We start from the raw sequence: 21974 nt of genomic DNA on the forward strand, positions 1-21974 counted from the left end.
ACTACTTTTTTGTTTTTCCTTTAGTAACTCTTAAAATAATGTTTTTACAATTTTTTTCTTATTTTAGTTTTAATATACTGGGTATTCATAACAATTTTTAGGACTGCTTAATAAATCTTTGTAATGAAGAGTATTCACAAAGGTTGTTGAAAGTACTTGAAAGGACAAGTAGACCTGAGCACTGATCAGTGCTGACTGATGAAACTGGTGGTCATTGATCAAATTAGATTCAGCATTTTACCCATCTTTATCGTAGTACCCCTCACCTGTTTCCACTCTTCCCTGCCTGCTTCCATTCAAGTAGCATTTACAACAGTGTCTAAAGGACATAAGTAAGTATCTTTGTATTCAGGAAATCTAAACCTTAGTCATAGTGCTTATTTCTCATTGAAAATCCCTTTGCTAAGGACTTTTTTCTTAAATGTACCTGGAGGCTTTTACTCCCCAAAGCACATTATAACGTGTCAATTAATTCCTACAGGTATCTTGGCACAGGCCCTGAAATATGAAATTGACATGAAGTGACTTTAACTGTTGTAAGGAAAACTCTAATTCATCTTTTCTAACTTCCTTAAAATCATACGGGTTGATCAATTAAATAACTGTGGATTTCCCTGGGAAGTGGGTTTTTTGCAGTCAGTGAAAAATTGTTTTAATGTATAATATAAAACTGAACTCCTCACTTAAATAGAAAGATAGTAAGATTGTTTTACATTTGCTGGCTAAATTTATTTAATATGTATATAAAGTGTGGCTATGTATTACTGAAGAATTGTATTCATTGTTCTTCATTTTCTTAAATGCTCAAAACTTCTATTTAGCTGTTTTGAAAGTTAATGTATATTTGCAGTTTGAAAAGTTGTGTACTACTTATATTGAAACCAAAACAGATCTATCATCACTGTATAAGTATTTTTGAAATTCCCATATTTTTCATACTGCCTCAAAGTAAACGTACATTTGGTAAAATGTGTACTGTCTTCTCCTTTTAGTTCTTCCTTCAAGTAAGGCTACCTGAATGGCTCTGATTAATTTTTCCCCCCCCTCTGGTTTTTCTCAATTGTTTTCTGTATTTCTTCTTTCTACATTTGGCTTCACTGGTTTCCTTCTCCATCCTGTGCCCTGTGATGTCCATGCAATTCCATGCAGAGTCCTTGCACTGTGATAGCTGGAGCAAGTACCTCCACTAGCCACCCAAGGGAGTAAATGAGTCTGACAGGGAGAGGTGGCAACAAAGGGTAGGAAGATCTTTTCTGGTCAGCTGTCAAACTGGGGCCCCCAAAGCAGTAACTGCAGGGGAAATCCTGTGGTACCAGTCTGGATCTATCAGGCAGTGAGATTTTTACAAGGTTTGACAAAGGCGTAACAGAGACTAAATCCATAAACAGTGTAATCATTGTGTGCTTCTGTGTCCAATTTGTGCAGCTCTGCATGGCTGAACTGTTGTGCCAATTTAAGCATGACTTTGTTCTCTCCATCTAATTGCAATGATAATCACATAAGAATCATAAGAGCAAAGTTGCTCTGACCCTTGCAGCCCTTGGCATTGTCATATACTCCTGTTAAATTGTGTTGGGTGAGCTAACAATGAGATATGATATACTCTATAATGGAACATGATGCAATGCTGCAGCTTTAATTCAGCTTCTAGTTCTTTGTGTTGAAAAGATTTCTCCAGAAAATTATCAGCTGTTCACAATGGACAGTTCTACCTTGATATAAAAGCCTAGAAATAAATGAATAGTAATATATCAAACATTTTAAACTAATTGTTTGGGTTCTGTTTTTGAGACTAAAATATTTCCCTTGTCCCATAAAGCTGATTTAGTGAAAAGGAAGGGGAGTAGCAAGTCATTAGGGAGAATTTTGGGAGAGCTTACAGCAACAAGTTTTTGTGGTTCCTGAAGAACAGCTTAAGAACAGTTTAGTGGAGCCAGAAACTTGATTGCTTGGCTCTCTGATGTGGATCTTTACTCTTTGTAATTTCTTTCCATTGTAACTTCATTAGCTCTTTAAAACTTTTATTTCTATTGCTTTAGTAACATCGGTCATTTATTTATATGGAAAGGAAAATTGAACTATGCAGGAGACCAGTGATGTTCCTAAGGTCATACTGTAATACCCATGTATAAACAGAGTTCAAACATGCCTTGCAGTCTTGTCGTAGCTCCTATGTGCACTTTTTTTTAGGTGTTTTGCTATTAAAACACAGATTAAGAGATTGTGGTGAGCCTAACTACACATTGCAGCCTGTTCTTGCATCATTTGGCTTGTTTCAGGTGAGCACACTGAAAGCAGGAACTCTGAATGTCAGACATGGGAAGACAGTAGGGAACAATGTCTGAGGTGGTCTTTAATTTTAATTCACTTGGTCAACTTTCAGCACCCTGCAGGACTCAAATGATATTTCCCCAAGTGGTTAATTTTCAGGGATTATATAAATAATGGTAAAGCATTCAAATATTTTTTTTTAAATTGAAATGAAAGCACTGATAGAAAATATAAGCTTTTTTTTTTTTTTTCTCAGGGCAATCCAAGTTCCAGTGTTGTGAAAAGGGGAAAAATAAGATGGAAGAGTAGCAAGACACATTTTTTTGTAGGGTTGTGAAAAGGTTTTTATTATGTTGTTTAGAACATCTCCCCTCCTCAATTGATATTACAGCTGGCAAAAACCACAGGGGAAAGGAGTACAAAGGTTAAGAAGGCTAAAGCAATAACATTTTTTAAAAAATGAATAATTTAAAGAGGAAAATGTCATGCATAATGAATAAAAAAGAAATCCCTCTTGAGATTTGGGATTCATTCATTTGTGGTTCTGTGAAATTTAGTTGGCAGTATTGCAATTCCAACTTGCCTCAACTAAGTAGAGTTTGGATCAACACATTAGTGCCTTGGTGTGCACGCTTCTATTGCTGGCTCTTTGCGTTGAAATTAAATTTTAATATGTCCTACTTAGGTATAAGTGATCACAAATGATTCAAAATGTTGAGGTAAGCTTTTGGTGAAAATAATTGTCAGTTGAAAAAATTTCCCCTAATGATCCTGCTTGTCACTGGACTTTATTTTCTGTGTTGTTTGAAACCATTAGAGACCACAAGCAAAAATAAACTTCTAAAATCTGCATTAATAAAGTAGTTGTTCAAAACGATGGAAAAAGTATTGCTAATGGAGAAAAGTGTACAGTCTCTGACCTTCCATTGCAGAAGATTCAATAATAGCAGGTAAGAAAAAAATTAAACCTAAAATCTGGATAGTTATTTTTAGAGGCTACAAATATTGTCATTTAAAAAAATATAGTCAGATTTTAAATATGTAGCATAATAATTTTATTTAAGGTATGATATTAATGAAGATTCAGTCTTGTATGTCTAGTTAGTCTTTGGATTTCCACTTACCAGGTTTCTTGGTTCGTCTAAGCTTTTGTTTCCTGTGAGGTTTGAAGAACAGCCTGTGAGAGCAGCTTATATGATGAAGTGTGCTGGTATTTGTACATGAGCTGCAGGCATTTGAAGACCATAATTAGCTCTGCAGTTTGCATGACATTACTTTTCCTTTGCAATCCCTATCTGGACAAGACCACCAAAAAGTTACTGGGGTTGTCTACCTTTAAGTACAACCATGGCAAATTATCCATCCACAAGTAGTTATAAGCAGAGAGATGATGCAGATGAATGAAGCAGGATATGTCAAGTGTAATGACTTATTCAGTTTCTTCTGATGGGCAGCAGCATCCTTCAGTCAAGCAGAGATGCAACTGCTTACACATCAGGACATGTCGTGACTAGTATTTCAGGTAGCACAATCCATTTATTTTTCATTTGCTATTCTTGCTTTTTTGGCTCATTTAGGTTGAGTTAACCCAATTCTCTTATGCTGCCATAAGTTAGGTGCACCTTTGCTGAAATTGCTGGTGTTACATTATTATAAACTGCCCTAAGCAAGTGTGACCAGAATGAGATAGTTGTTTGCGTAATTATTTTTTTATGTATGTTATCACTGAATTTGTCTTACAGCTCTTGAAGGTCTGTTTAATCTTTGGTTTAGAAACATTAAGTGAATGTTTGGGCTTCAGTTTAAAAAAATAAAAACCCACTTGAACAATAAAGATATTAATGCTATTTTTTTCTTAATATTTAAGTCACTTTAAAATGAAGGGGTTTGTGTATGCAAGATTGATTTCATCATTTCTATTATGTTGGAATGTAGTGTACATGTAGTGTAAGTAACATGTACAAGTCTGTGGGACTCTGTGGTGAATTAGCAGTGTAAAACTATATGTACATCACTAACACCATTTACAGTGTATTTGCTCTTCCACATTACCATAAAGCAGTCCAATAAATCTAAACCTAGTGAAAATTTCATATTTTATACATACAGAACTGATTTTTCAATTACTTCAGACTTTTTCAGAGCCTAATCCAAATCCTGATGAAATCTGTGGGAGTTTTTCCATAGACTTCAGTAAGCTTTGGCTCAGGCCCCCACTTTTCAATTTTTCAAACAGATTTGCCAAAAATCTGCAGAAAGCCAGGCACTTGGAAAGTTTTTACTTGCAAAGTACAGCTGGTTTTGAGTTGCATGCAGGAAAGTTCCCAGTGCTTTTCTGAAACAAAAAAATAGTTTTAAAGATCTTTTAACTTTAGGTAAAAGGGTGATTTTAACATTTGAAGCTGAAATTTCTTTGGGTCTTAGTTTAAGCATGACCAACTCTGTACTAGTAGATTGTTTTTAAAATGCATAACTGTATGTTAACAAAGCTTTAAACTGCAGCTTGAATATAACTTGAGCAAAAATTTTCTTGGGTTGTGAGTTTCAGAGAGCCAGGGATGTCTGTACTAATGAATGATTTCTTTTTGTTTTGGTGTTTGGTTTTTTTTTTGCTCTTTTTTTCTTTTTTGCTTTTTTCTTTTCTGCAGTGGAAAGCTACACTGCAATTAAAGAATTATTCCCTGAGGTTAACTGCACTAATTTGAGAGAGCTCTTGAACTTCAGGGAACATGTTACCCAGCCAGCTCCATCTGGTGATGTAGGGTGGTTTTCAGTGCCTCTGGGTGGTTGCATCCCAGACTTGGAGGTAGATGTGATTGGACATGCTGTGTTTTAGAGAGCATGAGACACAGCCTGTGCCTTGGCCAGCATCACTCATACCCTTACATAGCAGCCTAAGGATTAAATAGTGCCATTTTAAGGCAGCATCTTGGGTTGAGAATGACAGTCAATGTTCCTCAGTAGCTACGTTGTGAATTGCATCCCCGTGGTCTTGATGGATTTTTCTTAGGGAGAAAAAGGGCAGCATCTTCTTGAATCTAAATGCCTGACATTGTTACAAAGCTGTGTATCATCAGTATTAAGCTTGCAGATTTTTTTTTTTTTATTTTTCTGAATTTTTAAAGAATGAGAGTGTGTTTAGGACTGTTTTGCTTTCTGTGAGCAGTCAGTTGTTATGTCTATTCGTGAGCCTGCTATCAGTGGTTCAGCTAATGTTCCTGTGGTAAATGAAGGTCCGTAAACTCATGTGTCCCTTGCCCCTGTGTTTATTCAGACTTGCCCATCCCTAAGAATTTGATCTGATATCTGAGCTGGAAAATGTCATCAAATCAAGCATATGCGGTGCTTCATGACTTTGGCAGATTTAAAAATTGTTAAAAATAATACTTTTTTTTTCCTAATTATGTCCTGGCTGAACCACAAAGACTGATGATAACAAGAACGCAAAAGGAAGGAGTTCATAAGCTTGAATCCTTAAGGTTTTGTTTACATTCAGTTACACTTTGAGACAAAGACTTAGCTCACCCTCTACTAATTAGAATATTGCTAAAGAACTAATTGAAAAGTGACATGTATTTAGCTACATAATGCTGAAGTTTTCTTTTTAGGATTGTAAAAGTCTTCAGCAAACTGGTAAAAACTGCAGGCTTGATGAGTTTCATGCGATTATCATGGTAGGCTGCATATCTGGTGGGTGTTTGCTGCATGTTCTAAGTGCAAATACCACAGCAGGGTGCCCTGCCAGGAGCTCTGTCTTTTGATGAAAGATGTACTTTATTAATTCTGACCCTAACCAAAGCTTGACTTATTCCACTTTAAGAAAACTAGTTAACTGTAAATTAGAGATATCACCAAAAAGGGTATTACTTCAAAGTTGGGAAATGATTAGGGGGATGTTCCACTGTTTTAATTGAGTTTTGATTTTAATGACTTACTGTCTTCTATGTAACAATAAACAACTGTGCCACACTGTGTTTCAAAGAACATTTACTCAGCCTTTAAATTTACCATTAGAGATCAAAGAGAAGGTCTGATGTATGTGGATGATGAAGGATGCCTCAATTCAAATGGATGGGTGAGCAGAAATAGTGCAGCTAGAGGTAATAAATATTATGAACAACCTTTTTAATGTAAGTTATGTGGTGCTGAACTATATTAAATTTTATGGCTGCATTGAGAAATCTTTTGTAATTATCTTAAAACTCTATCAGTATTGATAGGCATGTGTTTCTTCTAGTGCTTTTTTCAAATAAACTTTTCAGTCAAAACTGAGGGGTTTTAAAGTGAAAATAATTGCTGATGACTTTCTTGAAACCAGCTTATAAATAAATGGATGCTTGAATTACATATAGGGATTTTTGGAGGACATTTCAGGGTAAAATCTTGTTGAATGATCAGACTTTCCAATCTTAAAATCTATTTAAATAGATATGAATGACTTGATTTTATTTTCTCTAGTTACAAGAAACCTGCTCCATTTTAGAGTAGTCATTAGGGGTATTAGGTTGCTGTTCAGAGATGCTTAAATGAAGTTATGAACTGACATTCTCATTTGAATCAGATTGTTAATAAAAAATGGAACAATGTGACAGGAGTTAGGCAGGAGATTTCAGTTAGCACAATAAATTATGTTAGATATCCTGAGTCTGGTTACATTTTACCAGAAAGTTGAGTTGAGATGGGGGAGATTCTATGGAGTAATGTAAAATAGATTCCAGCCAGATATGATGAAATAGCTAAAGATGTTAAGATCTAGAAAGGGTCATATAATGTGTTACAGACAGGATTTTCTTATGCTCCTGTGATTAAAAGTCCTTCTGAAAGTAAGACAAGTTCTTATGATGCCTTTGGCAGTAAACATCTGCCATGTTTTCCTACAAAGGAGCTGCATTGGCAGAATTAATGCTTTGCAATTATATCCCAGTCTGAGGAGAAAAAATGAAGCAGTTGTGCTTGGATACTTCATTTAATTAGTTATCAAGGGAAAAATGCTTGTTGTACAATTTTACAACAGATTTCTCAAATATTTTCAAATAAAAAACACTGGTGTCTTTGTCAAAAAGAGCTTTGGTTTTGGTCATTTTTTGCAGCACGTTAAAACCAGTTTTCTTCTAGCTTAGCGTGAAATTGATTCTCATGTGGATAAATTGATTCTCTCTGGCTATTGGATTGTATTGGATTGTGTCTACATTGTATGACATAATTTTGGTTAGTGTAGTTACAGTGTATATTGTAAACCTTGTGAAGAAATAGAAGAAGTGTTCAGTTGTACTACTCACACTTAATCTACTGTGAATTTGGGTCCATGGTATGTAAAAGATATTCCTTCCAGTGTGTACTTTGCGATTCACTGTAAAATAGGAAGCTTTTTTTTGTAACACATTGCCAGACCAAGAAAGGATTTCATTTGTTTGGGTCAAATCATTCTTATTTAATGCAGGTATACCACTTTAGCAGGCTTGACCATCAGCGTTTGGGAGTAGGTGTTAAGGGAGTGATAATCATTTGTCTGCAGACCTGTGCTAAGGTTATGCTAAGGAGAGCTTTATTATGTCTGACACATTGGCTAGTAAGAAGGAAAGATCTTTGTTGTGGGTGCTGTTTATCATGTTATATTTTTGCCAGTTGAAGAATTTACCTTAGTAGAATGAAAAAGGAATAGTTATAGTGGTATACACCATTAAGAGTCACCATGGTAGGCTGCTTTAAGAAATTCTTGGCAGATGCAGCAGTCTGGTCCTTCTGAACAGTGAAATAATTGCTCTGATCAACAAGATAAGGATGAAATACTGGCCCCGCTGAAGCCACTGGGAGTTTTGCCATTGACTTAATTTAGTCAGGATTTCTCCTGTTTATTTGACAGTTCTGTTACTGTTCTAACATTTGTGTAGTGTTTGATAATTTGACTTAGCAGAATGCATGACAGTGAACCCTGAAGTGGACTTCTTTTAAAAGTACCTTCATAGTCTGAATTCACATCAGGTGGGTCTTTTTTTCAGTGTTTGAACAAAGGGAAGGTACAGAAGGCTGTTTTTTCTTTAGCTTTTTGCAAATTTGATTTTAGTAGAAAGGAAAACGCAACTACAGAATTATTTGTTGGGAGGAAAAAACTAGAGGACTGCAGAAGCCTAATTTTTCCTTATAACTCTGATGCTCTGATGGCACTGCTATACTCTTGTCTCTGTGACAAGTACAGAGACTTGACTATAAAAGTATAAAGAAAATATGAAAATGCATTGATTTATTTCTATTAATTCTTACTGAGCACCAAATAGGAAACGCTCAGCAATGCTGTATTAATAGCTGTCCCAAACCCTTTGCAAAGACTGACTTGAACAAATCCCACAAATTAGTTGAAATCTTTAAAGGAGAAGAAGGTAAGGATCAATTGGGGAAGAGAAGGAAATAGAAAGAACCTGAAAGTACTTCTTACTTTCAGTTATAATATGTTACATTTGTTGCAAATCAAATGCAAAGAATCTAATGATACTTTATCACTAATGCTATGGGCTATAACAGAGAGGGCTTTTTGTGCAATTGGTACTTAACAAATTCAGGCATTTAATGGTATACAAAACCCCCACAAGTGATAGAGTTCACAGGATAAAATGGACAGTTTGCTTTAAGTAGCATTTCATGTTAGAGAGCGTGCAGATGCTGCTGCAAGATGTATTATATTTCCATAATCGGTGATAGATAACAAGAATTGTTTAACAATCCATATCCTATGTGTGCACTTAAGCCATGGCAGATCAATAAAAAAAGCATTAAGCCTGGTGCCAGCTGAAGATATTATACCTGCAGGCTGTTTGGCTATATAACGGAAACTGGAGCTGGATTTCAGTAACTCTCTTTAGGTAAATCATTATCTAGACAATGTCTTTTCCAATTTCGCTTTTAGTTCTGGGTCACTTGGAAAGGGAAAATCTATATTTAGCCAATGGAGTTTCTTTTTTAGCATTTCTAACAAATATTTTTTTCTATACATGAACAAAGTATAGCTAGTGTTCTAATGTCAGTGATGTCGTGCTTAATAACAATAATATAATCTTTTATTTTAAGTTAATCCTGAATTCATCTGTTAAAATTAATTAGGATAATCTTTCTCAAGGCTTTGAAAACCTCTAATTTATTGTCATATACTCAATGTTGAGTGATGAGTTGCATTCTATATGCTCATCTGATTTCATAAATTTTGAACGAGGAAGAAAGCTCATTGGCCTGTAGGGAACTGTTTGTTGGATATGAAATCACATTCAAAGCTTAAAGTTGCAGAAAAGAACAGAGTCAAGAAGTGCTTTGACCATGTTCAGAGGGAACACTGACTCTTCAATGTGCAGTCTTACACTCTGACAGCCTACCATTGCTCTGCTTCACTTGGTGTTGTAGTCATGATCAGATTAAAGCAAAGGGGTAGAGAACACTTTTTTTACCAATGAAATGTATCCTTGGCCTTTATTTATTCTGTGTTTGAGGTCATTAAGCTTATTTTATGGAGAGGAGCTGAGACAACCTAGCATGCTTCAGTAACCTTGAGAGAAGATTAATTGAAGAGAATCATAATGCCACAGTAAGTTTGGCTGTACAACAAATTCTCTATATGAACATAGACTTTCAATGGAAGGAAATTAAGAAGCAAGATGTTTACGTGGGATTTTTTTTGTTTGTGGGGTTTTTCATGGGTGTTGTTTATTTATAGAAATTGTCCCCCATCAAGTTACTGCTTTTTGTGAAGGTGTTCTGATCTTACCAAGGTCTGCAGGAATTTTGCTGCTATTGGAGTAAAAGTGGATATCAAGTCCAAAATACACCCAACCCGTCAGTCAAAATGATGTAATTCTTTTTTTCATATTGAATACTTCTTCTGCCCAATGACCTGAAGAGGACAATGTATGATAATAGTGTTTGTAGTAAATTTGACTCTAAAATATTTAGAATAACTTCAGATAGCCCACAGTTGTGGGCACTAAGAGATTACTTATGCTGTTAATGAATTGTGAAAAGAAGTTGATATCACATATTATGGGTGTGAGGTCAACCTACAGTGATGGCCTTTGGATGCCATATTTTTAGATGGTCTTTGGTTTGCCACTCAGATACAGGTATTTGGCCTAGTTAGTTTCTTTCAAGTAATGTACAAGTAGAGAAAGTATAGCTAGTAAGTCAGTGTCATTTAATCAGATAGTTTAAAGAAAGAGAAGATGGACTATAAAAAGCACCAGTAAAGGAAAAGTTACATTGCTGAAGTATAGAAGAAGCAGCAGGCATGGTGTTAGTTTAATCAGTAGCTTCGTAAAGTCCACCAAATGATTTAAAGCATATCAACATTTGAAAAATCCTAGCTTTGAGAATGGCTTTAAACAATTAAAACCAATTTCAAATTATATCTGACTTTCCAGACCAAGTAGTGATGATAGACTAGAAAAAGGGATATACTAGTATGTTCTTTTGGTCTAGTTCTGTAAAAAGGTGTATTCAGTATTGCTTGGTTGGATTTTGATAGCAGGGAGCTGCAGGGGTGGCTTCTCTGAGAGGCTGCCAAAAGCTTTCCCCATATCCAACCTAGCCAATGCCAGCCAGCTCCAGGGCAGACCCATCACTGGCTCGGACCCAGCCCATCAGGGGTGGTGGCAGCACATCTGGGATTTTGTATTTAAGAAGGGAGGGAAAAATTCTGTTAAACTGCAGTTGGAGAGAGGAGTCAGAATGTGTGAGAAAAATAACTCTGCAGATGCAAAGGTCAATGGAGAAGGAGGTGGTTTGGGTACTCCAGGTACAGGAGCGGAGATTGCCCTGCAGCCCATGGTGAACACCATGGTGAGGCCAGCTGTCCCCCTGCAGCCATGAGAGTACAAGGTGGAGCACATCCTCCTGCAGCCCATGGAGGTGGATGTGCCCAAAGGAGTTTGGGACCCCATGGAGAGCCTGGCCTGGAGCAGGCTCCTGGCAGGACTTCTAAACTTGTTTCCTCTCTTTTTTTTCTTGATTGGTGTGATTGGGCAAAGCAAGCCATATGATCTCTCCAGTTTTGTATTATTTGTCCAATGCATTTAAATATATTTGGAATAGTATATTTCATAATTTAGCCTTTATCTTGCTTTGTATACTTTCCTCAAAAATTATATTTTATTTAAAGTAAGCATTACAAAATGTATATTTAAGTTGAAATAGACTTCTCTAGCATGTACCGATGTTGTGCAAACAAAGAAAAATGTGATTTGGTGGGGAAGGGAAGGGGCTCCTCTTTGCCTACAATTTTCCCTTTGTACTTAAGCAGATTTCAGGGTATCCAGTCACATTTAGAAATACAGTGTGTTTTAAAAATGAGTAGGCCCTTGTCCTGGTCAAGCTACAAGATGATCCTTAAAATCTAGAGAATTAAATAAGCATAAGGCATAAAAGTAGCAGTCTGAGAGCATCACTTGCTCAGTCACTTACTTTATTTATTATCTTAGACAGTAGCAGCAATGTCAGCTTTTAAATAAAATGAAATAGAACAGTTAATCCTGTGCTTTCTCATATAAAAAGCCACTTTGTTTCAGTCATAGCATTTTTATTGTAAAAGCAGACCTTGCTTTTTACAGAAAAAAAGGGCAAAAAAAGGAAGCAGATGAATTTGAACAGAGTTCTCCCTAACTATTCATTATCTTCTTGTAAATATAGTTCATTTTATGACATTAATAATACTGAATCTCTTCCCCCTCTCTGAAAAGTTCAGTGCCAGGATTCTCCCCATTTATTAGAGATTTTTGGAAGCATGGTTTTTCAGATCTTCAGATACCTTGTGTTTGGTCAAAAGATACTTTGCAGTTTTGTAAAGTTGATTTAATTTAAAGTTTATCATGTGAAGCACATGAATCTCCTGGCTACTTCTTAAAATGCTTGCAGGAGATATGACATAAAATGTTTATTTATGAAAAATTGTTTACCCCTCAGTTGTATCATGTTCAAACCATTTGAATGGTAGTGACTTCAGTAAAATTGCATGATTTGCATAAGTATGGGTGTGATACTAGTGAAGGAATAAAATTCTACAGTTTGCAGAGTAAAATTTTCTGAATAGGAACTTCTGTAAACAAAGGAAAAAGTTCTGTCTATAGGATAAGATACAATTTTAAATTATTATGAGCAGTTTTATGCTCATTTCCTCCAAATAAACTAAATTAATTAAATGGCATTATAATCCTTAGTGGAGCCAAAGTTGCCTTTTCTTGATTCCTCTTAAAGTTAATCCCAGAGGCTTTAATGTTGTGGAAGGTTAAGCTAACCAAGGTAATAATTGGATTTATTTGCTAAGTGGAGTATATAGTGAATGAAGTATTAAATACTAGTGAAAATAAAGTAAATATAAGTAGCGTATGTTTCCTTTTGCAGTGTTGGAGCAATGACAGGTTAGTATAATTGGATTGATTCTTAACTCCCAGTCCAATGAATAAAAGTAATAGCTGATAATTGTGTTAAAAAAACCATTTTTAATTACTAAACAATGTTTAGTAATTAAATTGCATGACAGTGTTATTTACATGTTCTACATACTATGGAAAAATCTAATATTTAGGTACATCTGAGAAAGTAGAAGTTTCCAATAATTAAAACAATGCTGTCTTTGATGTAATATACAGAGAAGCAAGAATTTTCAGCAAAAGTTGTTTTTCAGTTGTGGAAGGGAACTTCAGTATTGTTAAAAAAGAGAATTCTCTTTTTTCCTTATGAATGCTTTGATTTCCTAAACATTTTTTGTGCCCAAAGTATCTAGATGCAGTTTTTCTTATAAATCCACCAGAAAGATCTTGGTTTATTTCAATAACTTTAAAGAGGATGCTTTTATCCATGTTTATTTCATCACTAGATAGATAAATGAATAGATAGAGAATAGTAATTTATTTATGTTCTAGGAATTGGATAACTATTCATAATTAGATAAGAGATAATTGGATAACTTCAGAATGCTAATAGATAAATCTGTATCTGTTTTGACCTCTATTCCTTATGTTTTCTATTTGGAGGGGTTGGAAAGGAAGGAAGAAAAGAGAGCCCTTGTTCAGAAACTCCATTTCTGTGTTAGAAAAAGGTAATTTAGTCTTATTCATAAACAGAACAATTCACCACCATGGTTTCTATTCAGGGATGAAAAAATAAAAATGAATTTGTGAACAATTCCTTCTAAGTGGCCAATTCTGTGTACTTCTCTTTCAGTAGTCCATCACAATAGTGCTATGAAGTATTATTACATTACCAATTTAATTTACTTTTCTGAGCAACATGCATTCTTCAGTACCTACATTTTAATCCCAGTTGCTAGTCCACTGTCTTGTTATCCACAGCATATCTGATATCACATCTGATGTCAGCATGTTTTGTTCCTGTATTCTCTAGCCCAGAATCATGCATTAGCATGCATGTGCTTTTTATTTGATTTCACTCAGTTTCTCATCTGGATTAGGCATAGATCCCACATCAACTGTTTCTGTCTTTCTACTGTTCTCTCAAGGCTGTCTCAAACATCCAAAATCCCCAGCATAACAAGGCCCATGCAGCAAGTTGCATTGTCCTATATTTCTTGTTCACAGCTAAGATAAAGATCACATTTTCACTTACCTATATTTTTAGCTTTCTCCTGTTAAGTGTTTTGTTTAGGCCAATATACTGTAAACTCCCTGCCGATAAATAGTTATTTCTTCCCCTGAATCAGTCAAAGACTGCTCGCTTGGACTTTGCATTATGCTTGTGTGATGGAACACTTTTGTAACTTGTGGGTTACAACACTGTAAACCAGGCCACAGACATTCAGTCTCTTCAGCTTCTGAGTGCAGGGAATGAGGACTTGCTCTTCCTTCACCAGTAAGTCCAAAATCTGTGTGTGTAGGCACATATATACCATATACTTGTATGTATGTGTCTTCATTATTGAGTCTTCAACTGGAAGAAAATTTCACGTATGTGCTCCTGGAAATACAATTGTTTTAAATAGGAATAGGAGTAAAATATTTCTCTGAATTTTCAGAATGATGGATGCCAGGAAGGTTTGTTATCAGGGCTATAAAAGTTGGTTTTAGTCTGTTTACTTTCACTGTATGCTGAAGAAAGGTTAGAGACTACATAAAGGCAATGTTATGAAAGTTTTTTTGTCAAGCATGCTCCAGAGATCCCAGCTGCTCCAAACACTGTCTTTGAGGTGCTCTCTATTGTATTGGCAGATAGAAACTAGATGTGGCATTGGAAATTCTTTTAAATATTCTTTTAGCAAAAATAATAAGGAAAGTGTTTATCAAAGGGAGCATTACCTACTTAAGTGTTTGATGTAAGTTAATATAAAAGTCTAAAGGTCTAGCAGCCTCCTTACAACTGTGTATTACCAAAGCAATGCAATGCAGGCTCTGCAGATTAAAAAAAGTCTTACTAAAAATATTTTGTATAAAGTTCTTTGTGTATTTCATATATGCATATATCCAAATACATAAATATGTATATTTATGTGTCCAAAATGAGTTTATTTGTATAAGTGAAAACAAAAGCCTTGATTATTCTGCTTGCTCCCAAAAAGGGTATCATGAAATTAGTTTGTTACTGAATGGAGAATGTTGTCCTGAGAAGAGATTGATGACAGTATATTCTGTAGCTTCTGCTACTGCTTTATTTAAGCATTCTGAAAGAAAACCATGTTCAGTTATTGCCTTGGCTTGAAAAGACAGGGGTCTGCTAGGGAAAGCAGCAGCCTCCCTTGAAATGGAAAATGCAAACCCCCTCCCTCTGAATGATTACAAATTTGAAATTAAGGGGCTCTCAGGTAAAGATATAGGAATAGGAATAACAGTTCTTTACCAGGAAAATTAAAATACAAGTGTAATAGTACAAAAAAAACCTGACAACCACTGGCAGGGTCAGAATACAACCTGATGCCCTGTTGGTCAGGGTGTGGGTAGCAGTCCCATTAAATGGTGGCTGCAGTCCCCCTGGAGTGACAGATGTGGTTCTGTTGGAGCTGAGATCATGTAGAAGGGTGTAACTTTCCTCTGAAGGTTCAGTGGTGATGTACATGGGCCTGGTCTTCCTCTGGGAATCCAGTGGGGAAGACAGCTGCTCCTCTGAGCATCCAGTGGGGAAAGGCTGCTATGGTGTTCCAAATCTCAGATTATATCTGGGTAGGAATGCTTGGCTCCTCCCTCTGGGTGTAGCATCTCACAAAGGGATGGTGTAATTTTATCAGTCATGCAGTCACACTCCATGGCCTGCCCATTAACAGAAGATATCTCCCTGAAGGGAGGATTGGTTGTGGAAGAGATAAAGAAAACTGCCCATTTAAGAAGATAACTGTCCCACCTCTAACAGATGGCAATAGAACACACATTCCTAGTCACATCTTGTAACCTAGGACAGTTATGATAAACAATAGCTGTACTTCATAATGCACTGAATATGGGGAAGAGGATGTGAGACCCAATCAACAAAAACCACCAGGTGTTTTGTGAGGCAGTGTGCTCTGAAAAAATAGTGATTTTTATTGTTGTGTTATTTGTCAAGAGTTGATGATTCCCTTGAAAAATCCCTTTGTAAGCTGATTTTTCTTTTCTGTTATGTGAGAGTAGATGGATACCCTCCAAGCACTACAAAATTCAGTAAGTTGCCTCTCCCAAGATATATCAGAACATAGACCGTGTTTTTCAGCCAGTCTCTGTTCATCAGGTGAATAGGTCGGGTGGATGGAACAATACACTTTTGTAGCCAAAGCAAAACTGTCATCGTTTGTCCTTTGTTCTCAGCACGTAACAAGTGCCTTTGGTAGATATTGAGTGGCATTTATTCAGTTCACTGTTCCTGCATTCTCAGTCCTGAGTTAGTAAGGGTACTACTGAATGTTGATCTTGTGTTCTTGGCCAAGTGTCCAATAATGTGTCTTTAATGAAAACAGCTGTTGGATCTGCTCTTAGCAATGTGTTTCCCAATGCCATTCCTATGACTTGCATACCACATGCACTGAACCTCATCCTGGAAGAATGGCCAAGACTATTTGACAGTTTAAACACCACAGTTGCTCCCATAAAGAGCTTCTGCTGCCAAAGTACCCTGAACTTTGTAAGTCAAGGTTTTATGAACTCAGGCATGTTCAAAATACTTGAATGGGCTACAAGCTCAAACAGAAGCCACACAATTGGTGTGAATTATTTTTGCATAGCTCTCTGTGCAACTCGTGACAACTCATTATAGGAAAAAAACTATGGAATTTAAGGACTGGAGGTTTTTGTTAAGAAGCATTTCAGTAAAACATGAGTAAATCAGAACAGTTTAGTATGTCTCTGTGTGCTTTCATTTAAAATATGTTTTGATGATTTTCTATAACCTTGGACTACATATTCTGTTGGTATAACTTTTTCCCCCTAATTTGTTCTACTGGAATGTAGTACAGAAATATTTTTCCATCATTTTTTTTAATTTGGTTGTGTCAAAGCACACAGAAAACAATGGAATTGTGTGACTGCAAGATTGTAGCCACGGTTAGACTTAAGTGATAAGTTCTGAAATCTATGACTGATTATTTAGTGACTCTACAATCTGCAAGTGAATATCCAAACTAAACCTGGACTGTTTGCTATTGGGAAATGTATCACTGTTTGTTACCAGGCACCTATTTAGGAAGAACAAACAAACAAATACACCTTTTTCTCTGTCTTCCCTTTCCCTTCCTCCCTGCCTTCCCTTCTGTCTTAGTCCCCCAACCCTCTCTTTCTCTCTCCCTTATTTTTTCCCTTTCCTCATAATTCTTCTCCCTCTTTCTCCTCAAACTCTGCAATGGAAATGTGTTTGCATTCCTGGAATGTGTCTATTCAAATGATAGCCTCTAAGCCGGGGCTGGTATGTGAATAAATGTTCCATGGATATCATAATACACTCAAATATGTATTGTTTTCTTCTATAGATTGTGTTGTTTTATCTTCCATTTAAAAAACAGCAATAGCATTACTTATCTTCACCACCTGCATGCAGTGTTTACTTCAACAGACAGGCTACTTTCTGATGGGAAGATCCTAATAAAATTTAGATGACTTGAATAAATGCAGTCAGCAGAATCAGTTCAATTAATCCATAAACTCTTTAAGAGAGAAAAACTGTAAAGCATTAGACTGCATTTTTGGTGTACACTTTCCGAAGATTGTCAACAGAACAGCAAACTCAAGTGAGCATGGTTTTGGGTATAGCTTTTTGAAATCTCTATGAAATAATTTTACTATTTAGATTGTCTTCATTTTATAATGGTATACATATGGATGCAAAACCTGCTATTTACAGAGCTTACTGCTCACATTTTGACTATCTTGCTGCCAAAGACTGCTCAGGAAGCTGTTTTTTCTTCTTTCTGTGGACTCTTGTAAGAATTAATTTCAGAGGAAAATGGAAACTTATGCTTAGTTTAGTCTGTGATTGAGTGGAAGAGAAAAAAGAAACTCAAATAATCTTTACCTCAAAGTGCCTTTTCATTTTTTTCCTGATGTATACCACTTTTGTTTTCCTGTTTTTCAACTTTTAAAGCCATATTAAAATGCATAAAAACATGGTGATAGGAATCTGTAGGAAAACTGTCAAGACTTAATTTTTGTTCAATATGTGTTATATGTTTATATTTCCTTTGGGTGTAGGTATCTTTTTCCAGCTTAAGAACCAAAAGTGTTACAAAAACATGTAGTGAAAATAAGCAAGAGAAGTCTCATTTCCTTTGGTGAACAAAGTTCACAATTAGCTTGAGTGTAATTTTATGCATGTTGTACCCTATCAAGCAGTTTTGTTGACAAAAGCTTGCTTTCTTGGATTTATTGCAACTGATAAAAGATCTGTGATGCCAGACAAGAATTTAGCTACATGGAAAAGTGGGAAAGAGTGGGTCAGATGTAATAACATATTCTAGATGTTATTCCTGCCAACAATTAATGGGAAAATTAATTTTATGAAGCTCTGTTTACAGACTGACATCTGGAGGACTTCTCAGCTTGGATAATTTCCAGTGTGTAGATTTATGTACTACTATTCCTCCTCTTTCCCCCTTTTTTCCTTAAATATTCCACTTTTCAGATCTGTACCATTCAGTTAATTGTGAATGAACGTGAATTATTTTGTTGCTGTGATTTCTTTTAGGATTCAATGTACATAAAAACTGAAAATGCTTGCTAAAACAGATATTCAGTGAATGCTTACTAAAATGTATTTAGAGATGCAAAAAAGAATTCTAAGAGTTTTTTAACTTAAAGAAGTTCTGATCAGAGAAGTCAGAATATAGACCATGACTAGAACTTTTGAAGTATGAAATGAAAAGCTTGTAGTCCTAGCAGAAAAGATCTTTTTTTCCTCTGTTTTTTCTTTTTTTTTTTTTCCATATAGCTGTCTTTTTGAGTTGGAAAATGTTTTTGAATCACGAAATCTTGGTCTATCAAATATTGAGTAGTGTGTACTTGTGCCTTATCCAGTTTCTTTTTCAGTCTAGTGAAATTTTGAAATTTGCTTTGAATGTTTCCCTTCTTTCAGTGTGACAGTAGTCATAGTGTGGTCTCCACACCTTTCTTCCTGTGGGAAATCATAGCATTTTGTCAAGGGGATCTGTTGTTATCTTGGGGATGTGTATCTGTGTATCTTCCTACTTCCTTTTAACAAGTAGTGTGTTGTAGCTAAGGGCAAATAGACCTTTTCCAACTCATATTCAGTCACTGTCATGATTGAAAACTAATGAAATGTTTTGGCACCAGAGGCCCTCAGCCCTCAAGGCTATGTAAGTTACTGAATTTTGGGTTTAAGAATGAATGTTAAAAAATGTCTCTATTTCCATGCAGAAATTCAATAGATACTAATTGACTTGGTGAGTTTTCACTCATGCTGTTACAAAATGTTATAATATTAAAATAGTTGATGCTATTCTTAATAGTTCTTTGGGGCAGGAGACCTTAATTTTGTATTCTGTATTTATAGGCTAGTTTTTAAGAGTATAGATTTTGTCTGAACAATAAGAATGTGCAAAATCGAAATTGGCTTGTAAAGCACTGATTTCTATTTCCTCGAATCTTGTAGTTTACATTTTAGTCACAATTTTCAAATGGCAACAGAAGTACTGGCTTACAGATATGTATTTTCCTTTAGGCTGTTGGTACATTTATATTTAATGCAATGTCAGACATGACCCTACTGTTAAAGTATTTTAACATGAGGAGGGTTTTTTTTTAATTTCCAATTTTCTCTTCCATTTTTATAGCAGGTATCCTAAATATTTGAAGCTGTCAGGGGTTGCAAGTCTGATGCATTTACTCCTCACCTTCCTTTCTTACTGAAAAAAATTTTCTTGCCATAAATCAAGCATAAATCCTGTGATGCAATTCATACTTTCTCTCAGGGTGTATTTGGATAAAGCAGCTTGTGTCTTTACTCTTCCTTAGGAGCCATAGGTGCTGTATTAGTTCTTTATCTGGTAGGACTGAGTGTTTTCACAGGTTTCACTGGAGCTGCCATGGCTAGTCAGGGTGGTACATTTCTTCAAGACATTGCATTGGTGGTGGTTCTGAAACTGCCAGGGAAAATGCAACTTTCCTACTTAGAAACGCAACCTTTTCTTAAATTTTACTCAGTTTAGTAAGAGGAGGCTAGCCGGTGTTGCTGCAAATTTGATGCATTTTTTATGGGGCCTGGAGTAGAACATGTCTTTTTAAAATAGAGTAACTCTTGCATGAAGGTAAAAAGTCAGTCCATGCCGTTGGGAGTTGATGTGCTGCTTACAAACGTGCTTTCAGAGCCCAATAGATGAGTACATGGATTTGTTTGCTTGCTAGTGGTGTTCCTGGGAGGGCTGTGAGAAAAAGATGCAGCTCAGCTGTGTGCTGTATTGTTGGCAATGTGCTTACTGTGAGGCCATCTCCTTGCTGTGGAATAGTGACACATCCTCCAGTGTCCTGACCGCAGCTGTTCTGAAATAAATATACATCAACCTATTCCACTGCAAGCTACTCCAGCTGATACTACTACTACTAGATTATACCTGTCTTCATAGTTTAAATGTAGGCATTTAAACATATTTGAAGAAAAAGCTGTAAGTAATTGTGTTGTCTAATGAATGGCGTGTTATTGGACACTGAAAGTGTCCCTGCATTTCCTTTAATAAACATACTGTATTTAATAGCCCATCAAAAAAAATCAGCAGGTCATTTTCTGTGGCAAGCTAACAATCTTCATAGGTTTGTTGATTTTGTGAAGTTATTTCATTCACACTTAATTACTTTATTACAAAAATAGCTCCCGGAAGTTTGTTCTTTAATAAAAATCACATTATTTTCCATGTTTTATATAGAACCAGTTTTGCATATTCTGTGATCTAAATGAATTCAAACTTTTTTCAAGATGACATAAATAGTAAAGAGAATTCATTAAAGCACAATCAGCCTTCTAAACAATGGTAATTGTTTTCTTTAGCAAATGTTTCCTTGAAGTGAAAGTAAAGACTTTTAGTTTTATATGTTACTGTCAGCTAATTTATTGCCTCTTTTCCTCAGTTATGCACCTGTGAATTTGTTTTGTTGCATAAACCCCACATTAAGAGTCATCCATTTTCACCTAGGTGGCTGTGCTACAATCCCAGAGTCTGATCTAGAGGAAAGGACCTTTATACCTGGCTCCACAGCGGTGTTTGCCAGTCATGGGCAGAGCACAAAGCAGAAATCCAAGCCTGGTAAGAAAAGGAAAATTATGTTATTTCACTTAGAGGGGTGCAGCTCATCTTTTCAGAGTGCTTGTGGACACACGAAAAAAAATGGCATCTATTTCAGCCTTTGTTGGCATAATTTCTAGTTTTACTTGCTACAATAGTACAATGTGTAGGATTCTGAACTTACTCAGCTTCTTCTGTTAAGAATGGCTCAGGTGTAAAGGTCAATCTTGGAATGAAATAACTTCATAGTTCAAAGGTTTTGTGCTGCGTAGTACTTGAAATAGATTCCCACAGGTTTTATTCATGATCTCTTCCATAGAGAGATCATTTCCACAGAGGCAAAATGAAACTGGGCATTTTGGTGTAATAAAGGGTTTTTTTTTCCCTGCGGTATGGTGGTTACACTTTGTGCCAGCTGATTAAAATATGGTCATTACTTATCTTTTGTGGGGAGACTTCCTAGAATTTCAGAAAAATATTATTGGCTATAATAAAATGAAATTATACTGGCTATAAAATATGCTGCATACAGTGATGACACATTTTCTGGAAAGACTTCTTGCTGCCGGGAACTGTGATATAGTGTTAACATATTTTAAAAGCAGCTCTGTAAAGTACTGCCTTGCAGTTTAATAAAGTGTCTGGTAAATTCTCAGGTTTTGACTATAGCAATTTCACATTTTGCTTGCTAAGTTGTACCTTCACACTTCTTTTCCCCTCTCTTTGACTGATTTTATCCTATAATATTTATTATAAAGTGTATTTGAATGTTGCTTGTAAATCAGAAGTCTTCATTATGCATGGGTGTTGAAGTTAAGAAAAGTAGCTTAGACGTTGCAACCAACAACAGTAAAAAATAACAAGTCCTTATTCATCTGCAAAACTCAGTTAATTGTGTGTTTAAAAAGCATTCAACTCCTTGTTTGTCTGGCTAATTGTAGCACAGACAGGCAGGGAGTTGGAATAGATAGTTAATTTCAATAGTAGCATTTACATTAGCAAACTTTTATTAGTAGGCAGGAAAGAAGGG

At 35.8% G+C, this 21974-nt stretch overlaps 1 protein-coding gene across 1 annotated transcript in view; it reads left to right on the forward strand.

Moving 5' to 3' along the window:
• BBS9 (Bardet-Biedl syndrome 9) overlaps nucleotides 1-21974 on the forward strand; it is a 295956-nt gene that overhangs the window by 151703 nt on the left and 122279 nt on the right. The window contains exon 23 of the mRNA XM_074540268.1: nucleotides 20855-20965. Within this exon, the coding sequence (XP_074396369.1) occupies nucleotides 20855-20965 (111 nt within the window). The remainder of the gene's footprint in view (nucleotides 1-20854; nucleotides 20966-21974) is intronic.

Source organism: Zonotrichia albicollis, chromosome 1, assembly GCF_047830755.1.
Source record: "Zonotrichia albicollis isolate bZonAlb1 chromosome 1, bZonAlb1.hap1, whole genome shotgun sequence".
NCBI classification, from domain to species: domain Eukaryota; kingdom Metazoa; phylum Chordata; class Aves; order Passeriformes; family Passerellidae; genus Zonotrichia; species Zonotrichia albicollis.